Consider the following 22,249-nt stretch of genomic DNA (forward strand, 5'->3'; position numbering starts at 1 on the left):
GCAGTCATTACGTCTCATCTCCTATGCTGTGGCAGTTTCACAGACTTTTGTTTTTCATGACCATGACAGTTTTCCGGACAGGTTAGGAAATTTGTAGAGCGTCCATCAGTTTGATTTTGTCTGATTTTCTCTCATCGTTAGACTGGGGTTAGGGCTTTGAGGAAGAATAACACAGAAGGAGGTGAAGTACTCTTCTCACCGCATCTTATCGGGGTACACACTATCAACACGACTTACCACTCACGCTGGTATTTCTTACCCGGCCCAGGTAGTGCTTGCAAGATTTCTCCAGTGGAAAGTTATGCTTTCCCCTCTTGCCTTACCCTACCCTTTGAAAGCAAGTAACTAAGCACAGCCCATATGCAAGACAATGTTGGGGGAGGGAAGAGGGATTAAACTCCACCTCCAGGAAAGAACCGTCTTTTGAAAATAAATATAAAACTTACTCAATTACTGAAAAACATACTGAGTACCTCAAAGCATTTGACAGTGTAATTTAGTGCCCATTTAATGTGAGTCACCCTGCTTAGTTAGGCACCTCAAATAAGCGTTAGACGCAGTCCTCACCACGAGGAGTTTATAATATGATAAAGTACCACAAGAAAAATGCTGGTTAAGTAGTATAGTGTCACAAAAAGGGAGAAATCAAATTCAGTTGGTGTAATGAAAAGTTTCATAGAACAAGAGATATTTAAAAATGCAAAGTATTTAAAGCTGAGTAGGATTCTGACAGATGAAAACAGATGAAAATTCAACATCCACTAATGATAAAAAAAAAAAACTTCTCAACAAAGCGGGTATAGAGGAAATGTACCTCAACATAATGAATACCATGCATGTATATCAAGCCCACAGCTCACATCATACTTAATGGTGGAAAGCTGAAAACTCTTCCTCTAAAATGAGAAACAAGACAACCAATAAACTCATAGTACAATATGCCAGTTATAAAATAAATAAGTCCTGGGGATATAGCGTACAACATAGTGGCTATAGTTAATAATTCTGTATTGCATATTTGAAAACTGCTAAAAACGTAAATCTTAAAAGTTCTCCTAAGAAAAAAAATGTAACTATGTATGAGGATGGAGGTTAACTAGACTTACTATGATGATCATTTCACAATAGTATGAGATCATTATGTTGTACACCTAATATAACTGTTTTGTCAACTTTAGGAAGAAAAATGGGATTGGAAAAAATAGATGGGAAATATGTGGGAAGACATTCAAGATGGAGAAAAGGGCATAAACAAAAATATGAGGGTTCTCGCTCGCTCCCTCTCTTTCATGCAGTGTTTTAGCACTTTAATCCAATGGAAACATTGATTTTAAATCTTCAGTAAATCTTAATAGCTTGGGATAAGTGGCTGGTATGAGCTGCAATTGAGTCCCCCAAAATTTATTATGAAGTCCTAAACCCCAGTACTGATAATATGACTATATTTGGAGACAAGGTCTTTAAAAAGATAATTAAGGTTAAATGAGGTCATTAGGACAGGCTCTAAACTAATATGACTGGTGTCCTTATTAGAAGGTATTAAGATAAAGAAAGACACGGAGGGAAGAGGATGTGAAGAAACAGGGTCATCCACAGGCCAAGGAGAGTTCTCTAAAGAAACAAAACTATAGGCAGCTTGATCTTAGACTTCTAATCTTCAGAACAGTGAGAAAATAAATTTGTTGTCTAAGCCAGTCACTCTGTGGTATTTTGTATACCAGCCTCAGCAAAATAACACAGATGGTCAGTTAGAGATTCTAAATAAAATCTAATTTGGCAAAACTTCTCACAGTGATTTGGTATTTAAGCCTTGTTACTGAATAGTCCTTTCCATTCACTAGTTAGATGAAGACAGTGAAGTAAGGTGAAGTAAGAAAAAGTAAGATATGGTAAGATAAGGTCAGCCTTAGAAAAAGCTTTAATGCTATCAAATTAAAATTTGTCCCACAAACTTGTCCATTCCAACCCTAACCATAACAGCAACTTTTGCCCTTACTAATTAAATTCTTTCCACCAGAAAAGTATGTAGTGATTCTATGAAGCTTCGTGGATCTCTACTGTAGCACTTTATTCACCAGACCTCTTGAAAACATTACCCCTTACAACTGCTGCAACGTAGTGCCCCAAATGGTCCACTAAATAAAAGTGTTACCCAGATCCTCTTTTTTTGTTTTCACACCGGAGGAAAATAAAATGGTAAAGTAAAAAATAAAAGAAGTGGCATTTAATGAGCACATGCCTAAGGCTAAAAATGTTCCTACACATCTGTAATTCCCCTTCACAAGCGGCAGCGCTACCATTTCTTTAACTGCACTCTGAGAAACGCACGGCAGGGGAGGTAAGAGCAGGCAGGCGCTGGCTTTCAAGAGCCGACGGAAGCTCAGGAGCGGCTACCCGCCGACCACAAACTGGGATCACAGGGCAACACGGAAAAGCGTACAGACGCACGGAAATGGGTCTCCCACACACTCGTCGGGTCTAACATCCTTTCCTTTTCCTATTCTTGTGTTTACAAAAGTCGGCGAGGCTTTCCCTAAGAGACTAGACTCCCCCAAACCAAAAATAAACAAAAAAAAATAAAATAAAACAAAAACTGACTGCAGACCATTGGACACCTGCGCTTCAGAACAGCAATTTCAAAGGAAGACGAAGGATACGGAGTTTTTTAGCAGAGAGGCAAAAAAAAAAAAAAAACAGCTAGTTCCATATAAATTAACCTACCAAAAGGGTAAGAAGCAGAGAACTATCGAACCTGGTGTTTCGGTAACAATGGTGACCTCTAAGGTAACTACCCCGAAGTAAACAGGAAACAGCACACCCGTTCCACTTTCTTCAGTCAGCGGGCGCCCGCCCTCGTGAGGATTTCCTGGTCTCGCGAGAACTTTCTGGCGGCTCTGTGTGCGCATGCGTCGGAATCGGAGGCCAGGTGAGCAGCACAGAGCAAGAGGATAGGCGGGGGAGGTGAAGAGGCGGAGGAAGGGGCGGGGCCACCAGGAAGGCAGTGGCCCACAGATGTGGGTGGGACGCGGCGAGCTTGGGGTTGGGGAGGCGGGGCGGAGAGAGAAAGCGCGTTGGCCGCGCTCCTCGCGGCGCTTCCCCGGAATAGCGTCATCAGCTCTATAAGAGAGCGTGTGCAGAAGGGCTCGGTCTTTTACAGCCGGAGAGCGTCTAGTTTAGGTTAAGGTACGCGTTCTTGTTTTGTGCGCTAAAATACTTGGGACGGAACTTTTTGTCTTAGTTTAAGATGCAGGAGATTCAGCAATCTTGTAGTGGTAGGTCGAGGTCAGTTTTGGAAAGCCTGAGTAGACTGAGACGTCCCTTAGTTCGCTCGGCAGCCACGTGCAGCCCGGGGAGCTGAGTCGGAAGCCTAGCGCGCGTGGGCCGTGGGCCCTCGGGCAAGGGTTAAATGCAGCTGATGCCTCTGGTGTAGAAGTCGTTAGCTCTGCTGTCGGTGTCATGTGACCATCTTGAATCTCCTCCGCCACTATTTAATAGTAACACCGTGCCCTGATGACCCGCCAGTTTGATCCAGGTGGTGAGTAGTATCTGCATTTGTGCTTGCTGATAGTTCCTGGGATTATGGATCTCCATGTGTCTTTGGGACCTGTCAGCTGTGGCAGTCTCCCTTCCTAGCCATGGAAGAGCATATTCTTGTTTATTGGCAAAGCTGTCACCATTTAATTGGTATCAGATTCTGACTTGCACAAGTAACATTCTTCACTTTTAAAACCTGGAGGTTGCTGGATTATTGGGCATACATCTAACTGTTGTTCACATGTTTCTAGGAACCTGAACTAATTGTTCCTGTGAGAGATGGAAGACATAACAAGGTACGTTCCCTTTTTATTTTTTTCTGTTCATATTTCTTAGCTAACCTGAAACCCGTAGTGCTAAGGATTTGAAAGGCCAAAATTGGCCCATTTTGTAATTTGAAAGAGTAAATGTCCAACTAAATAGAAGGTAACTGAAATAGCTGCTAAGATCTCAGCACCGTGAGTTAAGTACACAAAACAGTTTTACAAAGCTGGTTTTTCTTTTGCAGGTATCAAGAAATCCAAAACAGCATGGGTGAAGTCTTATTTAGCATCCTGCGGTGCACTGCCAAACGATTTTAAATCTCAGCAGCTTGGGGATCAAGTGTGGCGAGTAATGTTCTGGAAACTATTTTCAGTATAGTCCTGAATATTATTTGTAAGTAATATGGTATTTAAAGTGTAGAATAAATGAGTGCTTCCTTGTCATAACTAAATAAAAAAATGCTTGATTTGTACAGATAATCAGTGTTCCCTGACTGAATGATTAATAAGTGCAAAGATAGTTAGAAATAGTGGACAGACTACCTTCTGTTCTACTCTGGAAGTAGCATGAATATTGTTGTAAGGTATTTCAGCATTAGGGGAAAACACTTACACATAAAAACCTTACCCCTAAGGGAGAGAGCACAGTCATTTTATACCACACAGACAATTAAGGGAACTATGCAAGGTGAAAAGCTATGCATTTTATTTACACAAATGTTCACTGAACACTAGTATCTTTAAAAGTCACACTTAAATATTTCACAAGAAAAAATTGGCTATAATGAAGGCATATTTTACGGACCAGTATTCTACTTTAAGGTTGAGCAAACTGCAGGCTGCCTGTTAATTACCTGTCCTTTAAGTTTGCCAATCTTGGGTCTAGTTAACATTTCAATATGAACATTGCCTATACCAGCACTGTAATTTAATTAGAAGGGTGGCCCATGAGAAAGACTCAATAAAATAAATTTTCTCACTTGTATTGCACATTTTTCCCAAGCTCTTGTGCAAGTGTGCACCCCTCAATAAGTCTAGATGCAAATTCTTAAAGTTTATCCTTAATCAGATCCATGAGCTTTTACAAACATTTTCATGCTATTTTACCTGGCATAGTATTGCAGTTCTGTAACAGGTAACCTATAAAGCACTTTTAGGTTAGCACCAGTTTTTTATAAAGCTATAAATTTACAAAAAGGACACAATTTGCAGAAAGGAAAGAGGTGAAGTTCCTCCATGGTGGATTAGCCATTTAAGAGGATTGTGTAACCCGTCTTAATGTTAGTTTGCACTCACCTCTTCACCTATTTTTACGCATCTATAATTTGGATATACAAAAATTGTTTGAAATTATCTGGGATTTTGGGACGGACATAAGATACTAGCAATCATTCTCACCTCTGAGGAGGATTACTCAAGTATCCCAAGGGGCTTATCTTCTATATTTGGGCAGACTGCACTGCTACCAAGAATGGCCCTGTAGAGGTGCACAATTTCCCTTAGGACAGAACTGTTGTGAGGGAGTTGGGGGAACACCGCTGTCGGCATTGGGGCTCCTTCCTGTTCCGGAGTTTGGATTCAAAGCCTTCCATCAGCTGCCTCACCTTGACCTCTTAAGCTTTTGCAAACCAGGGGTAGTATAAAATCTTGGCAAATTGTCAATGAGGTACATAGCCACCCAATGCATTGCCTAGCGCATTATATGAATTAAGTTATTTTAGAGCTTTCCCCACTATCCAGGCAGGTAAAACATTTTTAAAGGTGTATTTTTATTAGATGGGACTGTACCAGAATAGTCTTGGGAAATCTGCAGGTTGAAGTCAGTTACCCGAAAGTTGCAATAGATGGCACTCTTATATCATAGTCTGGAAAATGGCAGCTGCTAAGGAAATACTTGCTTTACGAAGCTATAAAATTTGAAGTGATTAAAAGTAATCAGCAAATGATGCTGGCAAATAAGGTGGGTAAGTTAGGCTGTGTATTTAACAACTTGAAGGCATTATTCTTTTATCTTGTTAACAGAATTTTTCTAAATTTTACCAGCAACATAGAAGGTGGCTAGAATGTTCTCTGTTTGCTATAGTGCTTGGTACAAGGGTTTCATTCAGGAATGTTTTGTGACACTGATCCTGTTCTAGTCTAGGTTTATAATGGAATTCCTTTACCTTTTTGGCCCTTGATTTCCTCACTTGACAAAGGCTAGAGAAACCCAGTGTGTAGATTTCTTGTCAGCCTCTTGAAAAAAAAACTGAGCTCAAAAATTAAACAGGAAAACAGTCCCTCTTATTTTGAGTGTAGTAAGAGTATTTTTTTAATCAAATGTGAGCTCTTAATATGAATATATATCGATTCCATTATGAAGGAGTTCTCAATTCACAGATGTAAAAACAGCCTTACTGTACAATCAGTATACAATAATGTGTGGGAGATGCTGAGAAAGAGACAGAGACAAGACTCAAATGAGAATAATGGGTTTAGTCTCCTTTGAAACTAATTTGTGTAGGCAACAATGCTACTTTCAGGGTAATTGGTACTACACTGAGGTATCTGTAACCAAAATGTTCACAAATTCTCAAAAGCAGCAAAGGGTACATAACTTATCACAACACAGACATGGAGCTCAGTTCCCATTAGTTGGTATCTCTGACTGCTAATGTTGAAAACTCTCCAACAGACTCTTCAAATATTACTGAGGTTTCCTTGAAGGATTTACAGTTTGGTGACACTTTTTATCCAAGGTACAAAGGCTGACACTTTTGTGTAAACACCAGGGGAGTCCTTGACTCCACAGCCATACCCCCAGGAGGTCACCCCATACACAACCCAGCTCTCTCCTGAACGTTCACACATGAGTGGTCCTCCGCTGTCTCCCTGGCAGCTGTCCACGCGTTTGTGTTCATGGAGGTTTCCAGCACAGAGCATCCTTCCTGTGAACCGGCCCTTATAACGGTGTGCGCAAAACCTCTTCGGAAGTAAGGGGATGGCTGCTTGTTGTAGAGTTCTTGAGTAGGCTCGTCCTATACAGACACAATAAAGTGAATCAGATTCCAGCTGAAGTTGCCTGACACACGTGAGCTGAACACTATACTCCTGCTCAGGGATGGTGGGGGGTTGTGAAGGAGAAAACCCAAGTGGGTTGGATTCCTCCACTTAAACCTCAGCAGCTCTGCTTTTGTCTATTCATTATTTAGGAATTCTCCATAAGATTTAGTTCGATAAAGAGCTCCATTACCAAAAAACCCAAAGCTCCTTTGTTGGGATAGCTACATCAAAGTCATCTGGGAAACCTTTTTAAAATGTGACAGCCAGGCTGCTGGTAGGGGTAGGGCCTGAGTTCTAATGGGAACCACAGTACCCTCAGGATACAAATCCAAATTCCATGTATGCATCTCACTAGGCAGAATTTCCAAACTAAGCCTAAATCCCTTTAAGATTTTGCTATCCATTGGACACCCAAATATGTGGATAACCCAGGACACTGAAAGGTGCCCAGATCTTTGTTCCTTTGTGTTATTTATGTTACCTGTGTCTCCCCATCCTGTTATGTAACAATTGGAGGCTGTTTTCTGTGGCCTCTCTCTCCAGAGTGGCAAACAGGCCGGCAAAACGTGGCTGCTGAACCTGGCACACTGCTCTTCTGGTCCTTGCAATCTAACCAGGGCGATGTCGTAGTCACTGCTGTCCGGTCGATACGCCCGGTGAATCACAATCTGCTGAACTCCGATCTCTTCTTCAAACTCCTCTGGCACCAGAGTATGATAATCCCCAACCCGGACAGCATAGTTCCTAGTGCTGTTGCCGTACCTGAGGGGCAGAGAGAGCAAACGGGAGGCTTGTTTCAGAGGCTGAAAATCGGTCACTGTCAGCCAGGAAGGTTAACAGAGATATTTGGAAGGCTCTCTTCCAAATCATTAACCCCTTTTATAAGTTTAACCTTTCTTTCCATTTCTCTGCTCTCGGCCTCATCCTCTAAACCCACTGTCATCTTTTTTTTCCTTCATTTCACTAATCCAGGTTACCTACTGTCTAATTCTTTTCTGAGAAGCAGCAAATGTGGAAAATGAATGAAAAGTAAAGGGTAATCATTAACCTGTCATTTCCCCACCATGAAAAAGGATCAAAACAGGAACAAATACAGGGCAAAATTATCACCCTGTATTTGCTGTCGTCATTTTTCTGTCATTTCCAAGGTTGTTAGTTCATCATGAAGTTCCATGAGGGCAGAAACCACGTCTGATCTAACTGTATCCCCCACAAAGCACTTAGCACAATCCACCTGACTCCCCTTTCCTGTGAACTGAATGCAAACCAAAACTCTATCTTCAGGGAAACATATATTCCCAATGTGTTTTCATCCCTTAAATCTTCGTTGGGACATCACCTCCACGAGCCCTACTTTGACACTCATTTGAAATTGCAACCCACCCTTGTTTATCCTACCATTCCCCAGTATTCCCAATATCCTTAATCTGATCTACTTTAACTTTTTTTTAAAACACTACTTTCTAACAAACTACCTAACTTACTATTTATTGTATTTCTTGTTCTTAAATACCTAGAATGGTGATGCCAGTTACGCAGGAATGCAGCACACATTTGTTGATTTAGTGAATGAATGAATGGATGAATGTATATTTTTAATGTATGTGTCTTTTCTCCATGGGAACTATTCAATTAAAATAGCAACACAATATTTACTTAACTGAGAGTTCTCAGCCAGTTTTTCAACCAATATACCTTGATTCTGATACATCTGCCTAGAGCAGTTTCTCAACCTCAGCACTACTGACATCAGAAACCAGATTACTCTTGGTGGTAGGGGACTGTCTGGTGCACTGCAGGATGTTTAGAAGCATCCCTGGCCTCTATCCACTAGATGCCAGTAGCGTGCACACTCGCATACACACACACACACCCCAAACATGTCTCCAGACATTGACAGATGTCCCGTAGGATGCAAATTGTCCCCAGCTGAGAACCACCAACCTAGAATGCATAATGCAGCCCACCTCCTGATCACTTCCTCTTTCTCCCTGAAGAGTACAGCCCCTTGCTAAGGGAGCAAGCCCACTCTACCACTACTTAAAACATTCTCAATGACTTAATTCCCAACACTTCTCCCTTTCAGCTCCCTAACTTCCTGAGCTACAGGGAGTGTATTCATTCAGCCCCCCACCTAGAGCTAATATTCAGCAAATACTACAAATCTATAAAGTCTCAATTTCAAGCATCTCAAACTTGACTGACTACCTCTTATCTTTACAGTTTTCAACTCTACGGTTCTTCAGCCTCATTGGACTTCAGTCTTTCCACCCCACCAGTTGTTCCATTTCAATCTCACTCTCACACCCTTCTTACCAGGCTTGGAGTCCACAGTCACTGTTTTGCAAACACTTAGTCCTTCCTTTTATCTGCCAAAACTCCGACTCTGTTTTCATCAACTCACCACCTACTTTCTGCTAGCATCCGACTGTTGAAAGGGACAAACATACATGTAACAGCTCTCATCTTAATTTTTTTTTAATCAAAACTTCAGTGTCTTCTACTGGATATAAGGCCTGTACTTGAATGTGAATTTAGAGAAGTGGTATTCAAAAGCTGAAATTTTCTAGTGACTGCCTAGTCTAAATAAAACCTTTCATTTACTCCTATAATATTACTGGAAGTTGTAAGTTCTAACAGCCCTATGTGGGGCTCTGGCAACACTGCAACATAAAAAGTGATTTTCTTAACTACACACAGTTTTGAATACTCAGTATGAAAAAAGAATATAAAATATATTTTATAGATAACTAAACAGATAAGAATATCAAATACCTCAATTTCTATATTATATTTTGCAATGATAACATTTTGGATATACTGAGTTAAATATATCATTAAAATTAATTTCATCCATTTGGTTTTTTTTATCTTTTAAGGTAGCTACTAGAAAATTTACAGTTAACATACATGATTTGTATTTGTGGCTCACATCATATTTCTACTAGACAGCACTGGCCTAGAGAAATAGTTTGGCATTAGCTGGGCATCCTATTTTATTATGTTTCTTTAATGCAGACTCTTAGATTGCTTATAACTAAGCTTGAGTTATGAGACGTTCCCTTTATATGTTAACTTTTTATATCCTTGGAGATATTACATTACTGTTTAGCTAAAAAAAAAAAAGGTTTACTGCAAAAATATTTTCCATTCTTTGAAAAAGCTGTGACATTTAGCTAAAATAATCCTTGCATCTAAACTGGCTGTATAAATATTTCCTACATTATCTAAATATTGGGTCTTTAGCCAGTGAACAAAGAAATAGGACGTTACCACAGCAATGAAATTTATTTTCTTAAATATGCCAGTTTTAAAGTCTTGGACAATCTTGCCTTAATATGTCACTTCATGCTTGGATTACTGTAACAGTCTGCTCAATGGCCTTGCTTCTTCAAGGTTTAACTTTTTCAAGCCATCCTTAAAGTTTGAACTCCTTAAATGATATACAAATCCATCGAAGAATGGCCCTTGTCCACCTCTCTGATACCACCCTGGTCTCTGTGCTCCTGTCATTTTATGTCATTTTAGTGGCTTGAAGAAGTGTCTCACAAACCTGTCCTTATTCAAACTATTGGCAGTATTACCACCCCCTTCCTAATCTGGCAAAAACTGATTTTATTTTTTAAGTCTCTTTGATCTCCTGGGAGGCTCTTCCTGCCGTGCCTGAACACTGGCCAGTCCTTCTTTTGGACACTCCCAGTAGCACCGTCATAGCATTTATAAAAGTTTCTAGGACTTGTTAAGATGTCAGGTCTCCCCACTTAAATGCTCCTCCAGTGTAAGGACTGTGTTGTCCTCACTTTTGTATCCTCAGCACCAAGCAAACTGCTTGGCACAGAGAAAGCTCCTAAGGAATGTATATTAGATGACTTCTTTTGGAAGACATGTATGTCCACATACATACACTCTCATCCCTAACTTAACTAAAAGACACTTCCTCACCAAGTTATAACAACACCATCACAAAAGTTTGTATTTAAAAAAAAAAAAAGTCCCCATAGAGATCTAACGTTCTCAACAATGCTGGCTGTTCATCAGAATCACCTGTACTACTTTTAAGGGTACAAATGTCCAAGCCACACAAACTCTGAGAGTATTAAATTAATAGGGCTGACGTAGGGCCATAGGTGATTCAAATTCACAGTCAGGCTTGAGAACCACTGAACCAAAGACTCAAAGGCACGGGCATAACTCCTGCCCCGTCATGCCTGGAATTTCACAGGGTGAAGTGAGCATCCTGAGAGACTACAAATAGATTGTAAAAATGCAAACACCATACACATTCCATACATATACTGCATTCTCAGATCAAGCAGATTTCAGCAGTTATTTTTTTAGTATACCCCCATATTAATATGCCCACCAATCAGAAGTTGATATTAAACTGAGAATAAAAGTAAAATATTTGCCTGACAAGAAAGAAAAATGCACCATTCTTGTCAAATGAACTTCCTTATTAGTATCTAGACTTTTAAAGTTGTCCGGAGTTAAGGAAATGGACCAGCTAAACCTAAGCAGTGATTCCCACAATCCTTTCACTCCAGTTGTTCTCAGACTAGATTTACGCTTGGAATTTGAAGAGCAAGACAGGATGAGTTTGCTAACCAAGTATTTGTCTTCTAGTGTCACCTCTCCTAGTGGGTGTGATTATTCACTTCAAGGATAAGACTTTGGGTGAGGTTCCCCGTATGGCTGTGGACTTGAAAGCACTTACTAAGGTTCTAGGGTTCTCAGGAAAACATATCAAGGAATCCTCTTTTTCAATGTATTTTAGGGTCTTTCTAGTTGAGCTTGTGTTGTTTTGATAGCCTTTATTATATTCAAAAATTCTTCTAAAACAAACATTTCAGGTTCTGGCTGACATACCATTCAGTTGTTTGCTTTGCTGAAATGCCTTCAACTCCCCCTCAGATAAAAATTGGATGAAATTCCCAGACAAGGTTGAGCAAGGAGGATTTGAGACACAGCAGTTAGTAAAATCCACTATCCTAACTTCTCTGAGAGTTTAGAGTTAAAATAAACAACAACAAAACATTTCTAGAATTAAAAATAGAAGAGTTAATTCAGGTGCAGGGTCATTATCTCTATATGATTTCTCTACATAGATTCATCTCTACAAAAAGACAGTATTTTACATCAGCCAGTGCACATCTGCTACAACTAGAATCTGTTTTTCTCTGTTGCCTGGATGAAACTCAAAAAGCAGTTGACTGAAATTGCTTGTGTAAGTGGTTCCAGTTGCTTAGGGAGCAGTGACCTCTGCAGAACCTTGCACTGTACATTATATATATGTAGTGTGTGTTTGGGAAATGATTTTAGCATGAGTGGTGTCATGATGCATAAATCACCGAAGACCATGTTCCGAAGAACTCTACCATCTACCAGGTCATGGTGCAACATATGTAGATTACCTGGCACATTTTGTTCTTAAAAAGTAAGTCCCATTACCTCTGTGGCTCATCCTTCTAATTATAATGTCTAATAATCTAGATATTTCCAATTTTAAGAGGAACAGTCTCTGACAATTTCCAGCTGCTCTGGTGTTTCTAGGCTAAAAGTCAAAAAGATAAAATTAGGTAAAACTATATTCTTGACCAAATTTGCAGAAGAATTACAGAAATAAAAGAGTCCTTGTTTCAGGTACATTATGCCCTCCAAAATGGTGTTTGTTATTAGAATAAGCAATTAAAAGAAATTAGTTTAACATTCAGGAATTTTTCTGTGAATTATATTGCCCTACCACCATAGAGAGAGGGTCATTTTATGGTACTTGTAGTCATGATTTAGAGTAGAAAATAGCCAAAGTGAGCAATTTATATTGTGCAAGATTTACAGAGCAACTACAAAAAAAAAAAAAAATTTATCCAAGTTTCCACCTCAAATTGCCAATGAGATATTGTATTCCAAAGTCTGCATTACATTAACACTAAGAAAAATGTGAAAAATGAGGGAGAAGGCCTTTAAATGGTGATTCACCAACTACCTCTACCTCTACCATTTCCTGGAGAATATATTCCCACTGTCTTTGACAACTAGTCTGCCAATGTTATGGTAAATGGAAAGCCAGAGAACCCAGGCTTATGGGACACAGCTGGACAAGAAGACAATGACTGACTGTGTCCCTTCTCCTACCCACAGATGTTTTCTTAACTTGCTTTTCTCTTCTGGGTCCTACAACATTTGAAAATGGTTATGCAGAGTGGTATCCTGAAGTGTGACACCACTGTCCCAACACTCCTATCATCCTGGTGGGGATGAAGCCTGAATTTAGGGATGCTAAAAGCACGACTGAGAAACTGAAGGAGAAGAAACTAACCCCATCACCTACCCGCAGGGTTCAGCCATGGCCAAGGAGATCGGTGCTGTAAAAAAACCTGGAGGGCTCGGCACTCATGCAGCGAGGCCCCAAGACAGTGTTTGATGAAGCTTTCGAGAGGTTTGCTGCCCACCTCCCGTCAAGAAGAGGAAGAGAAAATGCCTGCTATTGTAAATGTCTGGTCCCCTCTCCTGCCCTGCCCTATCCCCTGGGAACCTCTGTAGGCTTTGCTCCAACAGTGGAGCCTTTACACTCAATGCCAAGTTTTTGTTACAGATTAGTTTTTCCATAAAACCGTTTTGAACCAATCAGTCATTTTTAGGTTTTGTTTGTTTAATGTGTAATAGTTCAAACTTTCACATTCTATTAAAGTTTAGCCCTAAAGTTAAAAAAAAAAAAAAGTTGGCATAAAAGAATGCTTTGGACACCTCAGAGTATATGAAAGCTATGAACATAGAGCTGGATTCCTAGAACTCCGTGAGCCTTCCAATAAAGTACCCTCATCCTAGAAAGAGAGTACTCTATAGACGATGACTGTAACAAGACAGTGGGTGTGACCAACTGTGTTCTGATCTCATCCTCCCCAGGCTGTCATACCTACATTATTCTGATAGGATTACATAAAAGAGTGACTACTCTACAAAGGGAAAACAAATAAACCTAAAAAATTGTTATCCCACAGACTAAAACAACACAGAGGGTGACAGGAATCTACACCTTATTATTCAGAAATGGCTGTTCAGGAGGACTGGTCTGTATCATCGCTGCAAGAATTAGGCACCAAAGCAATCCCGATGAACAAGAAACTATTGTATGCATTGAAGTCCAGTAGTTAAAGCAGTAGACATACAAATAGAAAGAAAAAGGGAGTGAGAGAGCTAATTTCAAAATATGAAATCTAAATCCCCTACCAGTGGGCCTTAAGTTAGACTCCCGAGAAATCTAAAAGAAAGGTAACCTCTCAGAACCTGACTTCACTGCTTCTGCACTACAGTGTCTACAGTTCCAGAGGAAATCTATCTAGTTTTGCAAATTCCAGAGTTTCTGATGATTGATTAAAGGAGGGTTGTTTTAATCTAAAGTCCCTGAACCCAGAAGACAAAATTTGGAGCTTGTTCTAATCACTGGTAACTAACTGTCTTTATGGCTTTCAATAAACTTACTGCAATAAAGATGTGAGTTGTAGCCTACTTAGGCACTTCAAAACAAGTCTATGAAATCTGGTAAAGGTTACAGACTAAGTCAGATGGGTATATAACATACCTGGAAAACAATTATCTCCCTACTCACATTAAAAAAGTCTCGCACTCTATCCAAAGCACACCAAAACGCTGCATATCATCATCTGCTCTCTGCTTTTTAATCAACTGTCTGTATTTTGTACTGTGCAGACAATGGTAAGAAATTCAGAATGACATATGGAAGGAGTTATCTGTTGAGCTAGGTTTCAAATACCACCATCCTCTGCAGAGTTCAACATTCTTAAATATATCCACTATCTGGCAACTGAGCCCGCACTCTAATCATGCAGCAACCATTTAGGAGGGTCTACTATGTGCCAAGTAAGATACTAGACACTTGGTTTGCAAACACAAATGAGACGATTACTGACTTTAAGCAATAATCTAGAAGGAGCTGGACAAGGGAGGAATAATGACATGTAAACAAGCAAACCCAAAAATGCACCTTTAAAAAAAAAAAAGACCTTAACTCAAAAGTCAGATCAAAGTTTTCAACCTCAAGTGGAGTTCTTGGGCAATTTCCTTACTTTAATACTTTAAGCCTTGAACCCCTAAGTCTCTAACTTTTAGAAGGGAAAGAATTACTCGAAAGACAAGGAGTCTTGAACAAGAGGAAGATAATCTAAATTGAATGTACTGAATTATTTCACAAAAATTCTAAGCCCAAGACAGGCTTCTGTTTCTCTGCAGTTTCCTACCTTATTCGTACCCACTAGTAGGTGGAATAAAATCATCCTGCATTCCCTATCTTTGCTAATAGTAATATTTGATTCCTTTTTTTGAACCCCAACATTTGTTTTGAATGTTACAGTTTATAAAATACTTCCACATACTTTGCAAATCATTTGTTCCTCTCTGTGGAACATTATTGCCTTCACTCTACCAATGAGAAAGCTGAGGCTCCAAGATGTTAAAATAACTTCCACAAAGTTAAACAATTACCAGTTGGAGGAACTAGCACTGCAACCTAGGTCTTGATGGCCGGATCCAAGGCTCTGGTTACCCAGTACCAAGTCCTATGATTTCTATCAGTGTCTCTCCCTTCCTTCCCTCCTTCTCTTTTCTACCTTTCATCATTATTGCAACAGCCTTATACCCAGTCTCCCTCCTATTCCTCCCACAGTGAGTCTTAATTGCTTGGTAACGTGGATCACTTTGAGTCGCTCCAGGAAAAGGCATATAAGCATGCATGCAAATATTTTTCATATAATTTGAAGCTCGTTCACAGACCCCTAAATTAATGACCTTGCTTTCCCCCCTCAGATCTATCCCCTACATCTCCAAATGACTCATCTCCTAAAACTCCTCTTTGATCATAGTTCAAGGCTCAAAAACCTTTAGTGGTTTCCCAAGGCCTAGGAAAGGAAACAAAGATTCACTACCCTGGCATTCCAGATCTCTCCTTTCCTCTTTAGTGCAAGTCCACTACACAAATTCCAGGTCCACTGTCCTAACTAATACCTGCCATCCCTCAACTACGCTTCATGCTTCCTCACCACATGCTCAACATTACACGTTATCTACATGCAGCCTCTCTGCCTGAACAGACCCCATAACAGAGCCCACTCTTCCTCCCACATATAGCCCATTCCATCTTTGAACTGTCCCAATGCTAAAGAAATAGAAAGTAAACAACAGACTTCTTTCCTATGTTAAAACAAAAATTATCGTCCCATTAGCATCTGTGGTATTTGAAGCAACAGGTAGTGAATTTAATCTGGTTCCACACAATCTCTCCTTTCTGCTTGCCTTCCTTGGTGCATCTCGTCACTTTTTCATGGACGGCACCCAGAATGGAGCACAGTTCTCTCCATTTGATAGATAGCTTCAATAATTATCAATATTTCCCAAGCACTGGTATATATTTTTAAATTCAAGCTGAGGAAGTGGCCATTAGCCAGGGCCCACAAAAAATGACAGTACAGGAGAAAGGACAGCAGATTCTAGAGCAGGTGATGCCACTAGGAGCTGTGTAACTGACACACTTTCTCTGCGTGGCATCCCCTCTGAACCAGGAAGACTTCAGACTGGACTAATAAAATGTTTGGGGCAAACGGAAATACTCAAGATGCAACCTGACTCTCTAGAAGGTATGAACAGAGAAATCTAAAACATCAAGAAGATTTAAAGGATGCAAAACTCAAATCAAAACACTAAAAATCAAAACACTAAAATTCAACTCCCGATTCTTCAGCATTCATAATCAAATCACCTGAGGTCTCTTCTGATTCTGGGAGGAGGTGATTTCATCCTCAGATATGCTCTTGGGAGGAAGCACTAACATAGCCTCTCCTCCAAAAACCTATCTTCTCTTCTCCCTAAATCTAGACTTTGCTTTAACACCAGGGTCCCAAGTGGCCTCCCGAGAGCTCTCGTGGCTCCTTCTGTTCCCTCCCTCGTTCCCACAGTGTGGCCGGCACAGACAGAAAAGCCTATAGCCTGGCTTTGACACCCCAAGTGTCTATCATGCTGGAGCGCAGGAAGGGGCTGGAAGAACTGGTAAATAAGAGCCAAACTGAGTCGTCTGGAAAGGTGGGCACGTACCTCTTGAAGCAGTGTGCTGCCGTAAGGACCCAGCAGCTACTCAGGAGCGTGGCCCCGCAGAGCAGCCTGCCATCTGCATGGGATGACCTCAGCCGCAGGGACACTTGCCAAGGCCAACCACCCCTAAGCCAAAAGGAAGCCACACATCAGTAAAAGGCAGAAAAGCATCCACTAAAACAATGACTCGGAAGGCTTGCAGGTGGGAGGAAAGGAGTATAAAAAGAACTCAAGGGTGCAGGACCCCTTCCTGCTTTGAGAAGGATGCCCCTACAACTTTGAGCAGACCCCCCGGAAGATTTGCTTATAGTATCTGCATGCACCCCACCCATCTCCGACCTCCTTGGAGACAATTTCTGTCTTCTTGATATTTCATGGTTTGAAGCAGATCTTCCCTCCTCACTCAACCTCACCTAAGCAGCCTGAAGAAGTATTTAATAAGCAAAGTGCTTGTTTTCCATTAGTAAATTCAATAAATTAAAAATTACATTAAAATAAGTCAAGTCCAAGAGAACTACATTCTAAACTAAATGAATTTTGTACTTAAACATTTTTTTCAGACATCCTGTTAAATTAGTTTGTTTCTGACACACAACTTTTCAGCAACCCATCCATCTCATAAATCAGGGAACAGTGATTTGAAGAACAGGGTCTATATAAAGCAAACATAAGCCAAGGATGGTGAAATTATCAGTGTAATCTGTATTTAATTTAGGAAATAAAATAAGTAAAATACCTTATTTAATAGTAGAAAGCCCCCCAGTTCATAACCTGGTATGTATATGAATAACTGTAATACAGAAAATCTCCTCTGAAGAAGATTTTACCTTAAAGAATTTTTCCCACCAATGATCCGCTTCTGCCGACGGTGCAATAATCTCAAACCACAAACAGACGACAGGGACTCTGAAGCAGAAAGAGGTTTTTAATCAAACTTGCATACTGCTCACAGTGGGGTAAAGACAAGCAACACAATCCCCTGTTACTTCTTCCTCAAGTTTAAAATGCCTTCTCTCTTCAAATCCTTACAAAAAAAATTAAAACTGGTTTTTTCATTTAACCAAGGTAATGATGACCTGCAAGTAGACAAGGAACTTTCTGAGGTTTTCCACAATCAGCTCTGAAGAGGTTTAACAGGCTGCTGAATGGTGGGGCCCCGTCCAGTACATCATCCTTGTGGGTACCCACACCTCCTCCTCTGCTGATTATACAGACTATCCAGGAGTTCAGAAATGCGAAACAAAACAAGAGGGCTACCAGAGGCAATGACGCTCTGAATTCACAGACAGCACTCTTCCAAGCCATAAACAAATGTAACTCAGAGGAGCGGAGTATATTCCCAGGGTGGAATTCTGAGATAAATTTACATTTACTCATAGAGCATATTGATATATGGAAAGGCTTGACTAAGCCAGTGTAAGTGGCAGACTGTATTTAAGGCAGATGACCAATAACCAATGGCTTGAGTTTGAATCACTTCATAGAAGTTACTAGGTGTTAAGCCTCCACCCAAAATCAACGAGTTAATAAGCCAATTCAGTAATTCAGCTGGTCTAAGATGAAATCTTTTTATTTGACAAATGGAAACATTAGGACCATGGAAAGATATCACGTATTGCTACAACTCTAGGAAAACAAGTGTATTAATAATGTGAGAATAAACTCGGCATTTCATACTTTAAAATAGGTTAACATAGAAATACGGTAAAAAAAAATGTACAATGATTGAATCTTTATGTTTCTCTACTGCTTAAGGAATTTTACATAGCCCAAAAAATTAGTTATGCTCACTTTGTGACTGTAGTTTAAATTATTGAAGGACATTTAATAAATTAAGTTACAATCAATACTTAGAAAAAACTGACTTACCAAGTCAAATTTATTATATAGCTATTTAATATACATATAAATATTTAAATATAAAACAAAGCAGAAAGCATAAAGGGTTGGAAGTATTCTTCTCTACACTCAAAAGACACTCAGATGGTGAAGAATCATATTAACAACATCCAACTTATTTATTGCATTGTCTTTAATGGTTGTTAAAAGATGACAGAAAAAGAATGCTCAGATATAGATGCATTTGATTTTAAGAAAATCTTATATATCAAAATTGTGAACTTTCAATCCACATAAGTGATTGTTCTTTTCGTAAAATATAACCATAGACTTTTCCAAATAGCTAGTTTTTTCCCTTTTCGTTTAAAGCAGTATTTATTTGTTTTATAAAAATTGAACTCATTGCTTTTAACTCCACTATTTATATAAGTATGAAACATTCATTACTATATTATATCCAAGATTACTTCTCATTTTCCTTATAAAATCTGAGAATAAAACCTACAAAAAATAATTTCTTTTGCAATGAATTTTAAAAATTATCCCTGTTGTTTATGATACTAATAAGAGCAGAAGTGCCTTTCTATGATTCATCTTTAAATTTTCATTACTTTCTTTTCATGATGTAAATAAATATCAATTCTGAATCTTCAAGGATACTAAAAAGTTTGACAGTTTTATTATATTCAAAGATGGAAGGTTTAGAAATGACTGAAAATGTCAAAAGGGGGCAATCCCAGAGATTACAAAATCCTGTAAATTCACTCTTTGCCCTGAACCCTGCTCTCCCTGTAAGTCTCACCCAGGCAAGTTTTTGTCAAGAGCCACTGCCTCTAAATAACCAGCAGGAGGAACAAGGGTCTGAATATATTCTTACGAAAGGGGATATTTGTTATCAAAATACTGTTTATAATAATAAAGTGAGGATTAATGTTCTTTGACTTGTAGAGGCCCCAGAAGGCTTACCTTTATTATTGTTACCTGATGCTTTCTTGCCAAAATAATCACAAATAACTCCTGCATCTTCACTGTGGCGGCAGTTGTGTCTTCCGATATCTTGTTTGATACAGTCAGCCAGGGACCTCTCATTTCCTGTGCACTTCACATTATCCACATGGATGGGTCCTTTTCCTTCCCCAAAATAAGCCATGGTCCTCGCTCTGGCAGGACCCCTGGAAACAGAGCATTCTTGAGGATGTGGAGAACCAAGTCAATCATACATTTGAATAAATCACAGCATATATTCTCATTCTATTATTTCTTAACTTTTATACATTGAAATTATATCTATATGTGCTTAAAAAAACATTTATTTCATGACTGTCAAGAAAAGCTAAAGAGAGATAACAACTACACATTCTTTGTTTTCATACCCCACAGCCTCTTGATTACATCTTAGCTTCTGCTTAGAATGTCATATTTAATGGCATGTGAAAAAGTCACAGTAAGAGGGGGTGGAGGGATAAATTGGGAGTTCAGGATTTGCAGATACTGTATATAAAATAGATGAACCAGCAAGGTCCCACTGTACAGCACAGAGAACTATATTCAGTACCTTGTAATAGTCTATAATGAAAAAGAATATGAAAAGGAAAATATATGTGTTACAATTCAATCACTATGCTGTACATCAGAAATTAATACAACATTGTAAACTGACTACACTTCAATAAAAAATTTTAATAAAAAATGTTTAAACAGAAAAATAAGAAACAAACAAAAAATTCATGTAGTCTTGAACCCTAGTTTAAGCAGGAAAAAAATTGTCTCAAAATTTTCTACTCCCTTGCAGAGCGTAATACTCTCTTAGAAGTAATTACTTACTTAAAGCCTGTTTTAGAAGTAAAAAAGTAAAATTTTTAACTGAGGAAGAGAAAACCAGAAATCATTAATAAATTATTTACTTTTGGTAAAAGCTTTTTTTTTCTGTTTTTTAAAATAATATATTGCTTCTCTTTAGATATCTAAAAACAAAAGCTTTTTAATGAGATATTTCAAACTAATACCATATTCGAAACTCAGTTCCTGATCAGTTAATGCGTAATTACGAATGGCAAGGTTTTAAGATTTGGATTATAGGAAAATTGTCCTTATAACCTAGTTAGGGAAAGATTTATTAAACAAAACATAGATGGAATACCTTAAATTAAAAGACTGATAAATTTCAAAAAAAAATGTAATTAAGAATGCCACTTTGCTAAAAACCACCCAAAGGAAAGTGAAAAGACAAATATAAAAGTTGATGAGTATATTTGCAATACATATTTACATATATATTTGCTGGTGAAGACATTCTCTAATAGAGGGGAATAGCATATAATATACAAATAATTATCAAATTTCATTTAAAAAATAAAAAAACCAACAACCCGATAGAAAAACAGGCAAAAGACAAGTTTTAAATCAAAGAAACTGTCTTATTAAAACTGACAATTTGGACCAGACTTCTAACATCAAAATAGATTCTACTTAATGAAGATAAGGTTAGTATACTTTCCTTACAGTTATGCAAGGAACTCAGGCAAAGTAGTTTATTGATATGGATTATCTGAGGAATTTGCTTGAATAATCCCCTTTCAGCAATGAGACTTGGCCTCACATGCTTGTAGTTGGCAGCACATTCATTTCAAAAATATACCTCGTTATGGGAGAGTGGTAGAGTGCATGCTTAGCATACACAAGGGCCTGGGTTCAATCCTCAGTACCTCCTCTAAAAGTAAATAAGTAAGTAAACCTAATTACCTCCCCCTCCAAAAGAAAAACAAAACAAAAAAATAAATAAATTCAAAAGTACACCCTGTCATTTCTTCTGTATTGGTAACTGCTACTATGACATAATTACAAGTAAAAATAAGATTTAACCCATCAGAAATGCTCGGTCATGCAAGATCTCTGTCCCCAACAGGTGACTCTAAAGGTACTCTTAAAGTAAATCCTTTTTTATACAAAACTCTTTTAATAGCTTTATAGGTAATAAAAGCTCATTTTATCAAATTTGCAAAATAAAAGTATAAAAAAATCCCAACCCACTGCTAATATTTAGGTACACACATTTATGGGGAAAATACTAACTATAATTTTTAATGGTTAAAAAAATTCTTTGTACAAATTAGTGGATTTCAAACTAAGTAGGTCTTAGATCTAGTATTTAACAAGCCCCAGGTGATTCTTATGCAGGTGGTTCTGCATCAAACTTTAATGTAGAAAAAATAGAATTTATTTCCCTACTGTTGCACACTGACTTTTAAAATTTTAGATTTCTTATAATTATATACATCCTTATATAAAATCTTGGTGGACAGCTGAGATTTCTTCCCAGAAGTGGAATTTTTATTCAACAGGTATAAACATTTTTTAGTGTTCTGGATATATACTGTTAAATACAGGGCACATCTTTGGAAAGCAAATTATACATCTGAAATGTTATAATTAAAATGTAACAATTTTTAAAAAGGTGTTTTCTGTTTTACTTT

General features: G+C 38.6%; 1 protein-coding gene, 1 long non-coding RNA gene and 1 other non-coding gene across 4 annotated transcripts in view; 2 read left to right on the top strand and 1 right to left on the bottom strand.

Moving 5' to 3' along the window:
• Positions 1-3,104: 3,104 nt before the first annotated feature.
• On the top strand, positions 3,105-14,313 carry LOC106729725. 2 transcript variants are annotated; one of them, XR_004313396.1, is made up of 4 exons: positions 3,105-3,535; positions 3,786-3,830; positions 4,043-4,191; positions 13,174-14,313. It is a non-coding gene; the product is annotated as an uncharacterized LOC106729725 (long non-coding RNA). The 2 variants fall into 2 exon arrangements; XR_001366138.2 differs by lacking the exon at positions 13,174-14,313 and having other exon boundaries at positions 3,115-3,535; positions 4,043-4,277.
• LOC116659361 lies at positions 3,586-3,716 on the top strand. The gene has a single exon (XR_004314721.1). It is a non-coding gene; the product is annotated as a small nucleolar RNA SNORA24 (small nucleolar RNA).
• PRSS12 (serine protease 12) overlaps positions 4,482-22,249 on the bottom strand; it is a 63,626-nt gene continuing 45,858 nt past the window's right edge. Inside the window, 5 exon segments of the mRNA XM_006185527.2 lie at positions 4,482-6,814; positions 7,321-7,601; positions 16,941-17,063; positions 17,765-17,843; positions 19,743-19,948. Of these exon segments, the coding sequence (XP_006185589.2) occupies positions 6,507-6,814; positions 7,321-7,601; positions 16,941-17,063; positions 17,765-17,843; positions 19,743-19,948 (997 nt within the window). The 3' untranslated portion in view covers positions 4,482-6,506.

Source organism: Camelus ferus, chromosome 2 (assembly GCF_009834535.1).
Source record: "Camelus ferus isolate YT-003-E chromosome 2, BCGSAC_Cfer_1.0, whole genome shotgun sequence".
In the NCBI taxonomy this organism is placed as follows: domain Eukaryota; kingdom Metazoa; phylum Chordata; class Mammalia; order Artiodactyla; family Camelidae; genus Camelus; species Camelus ferus.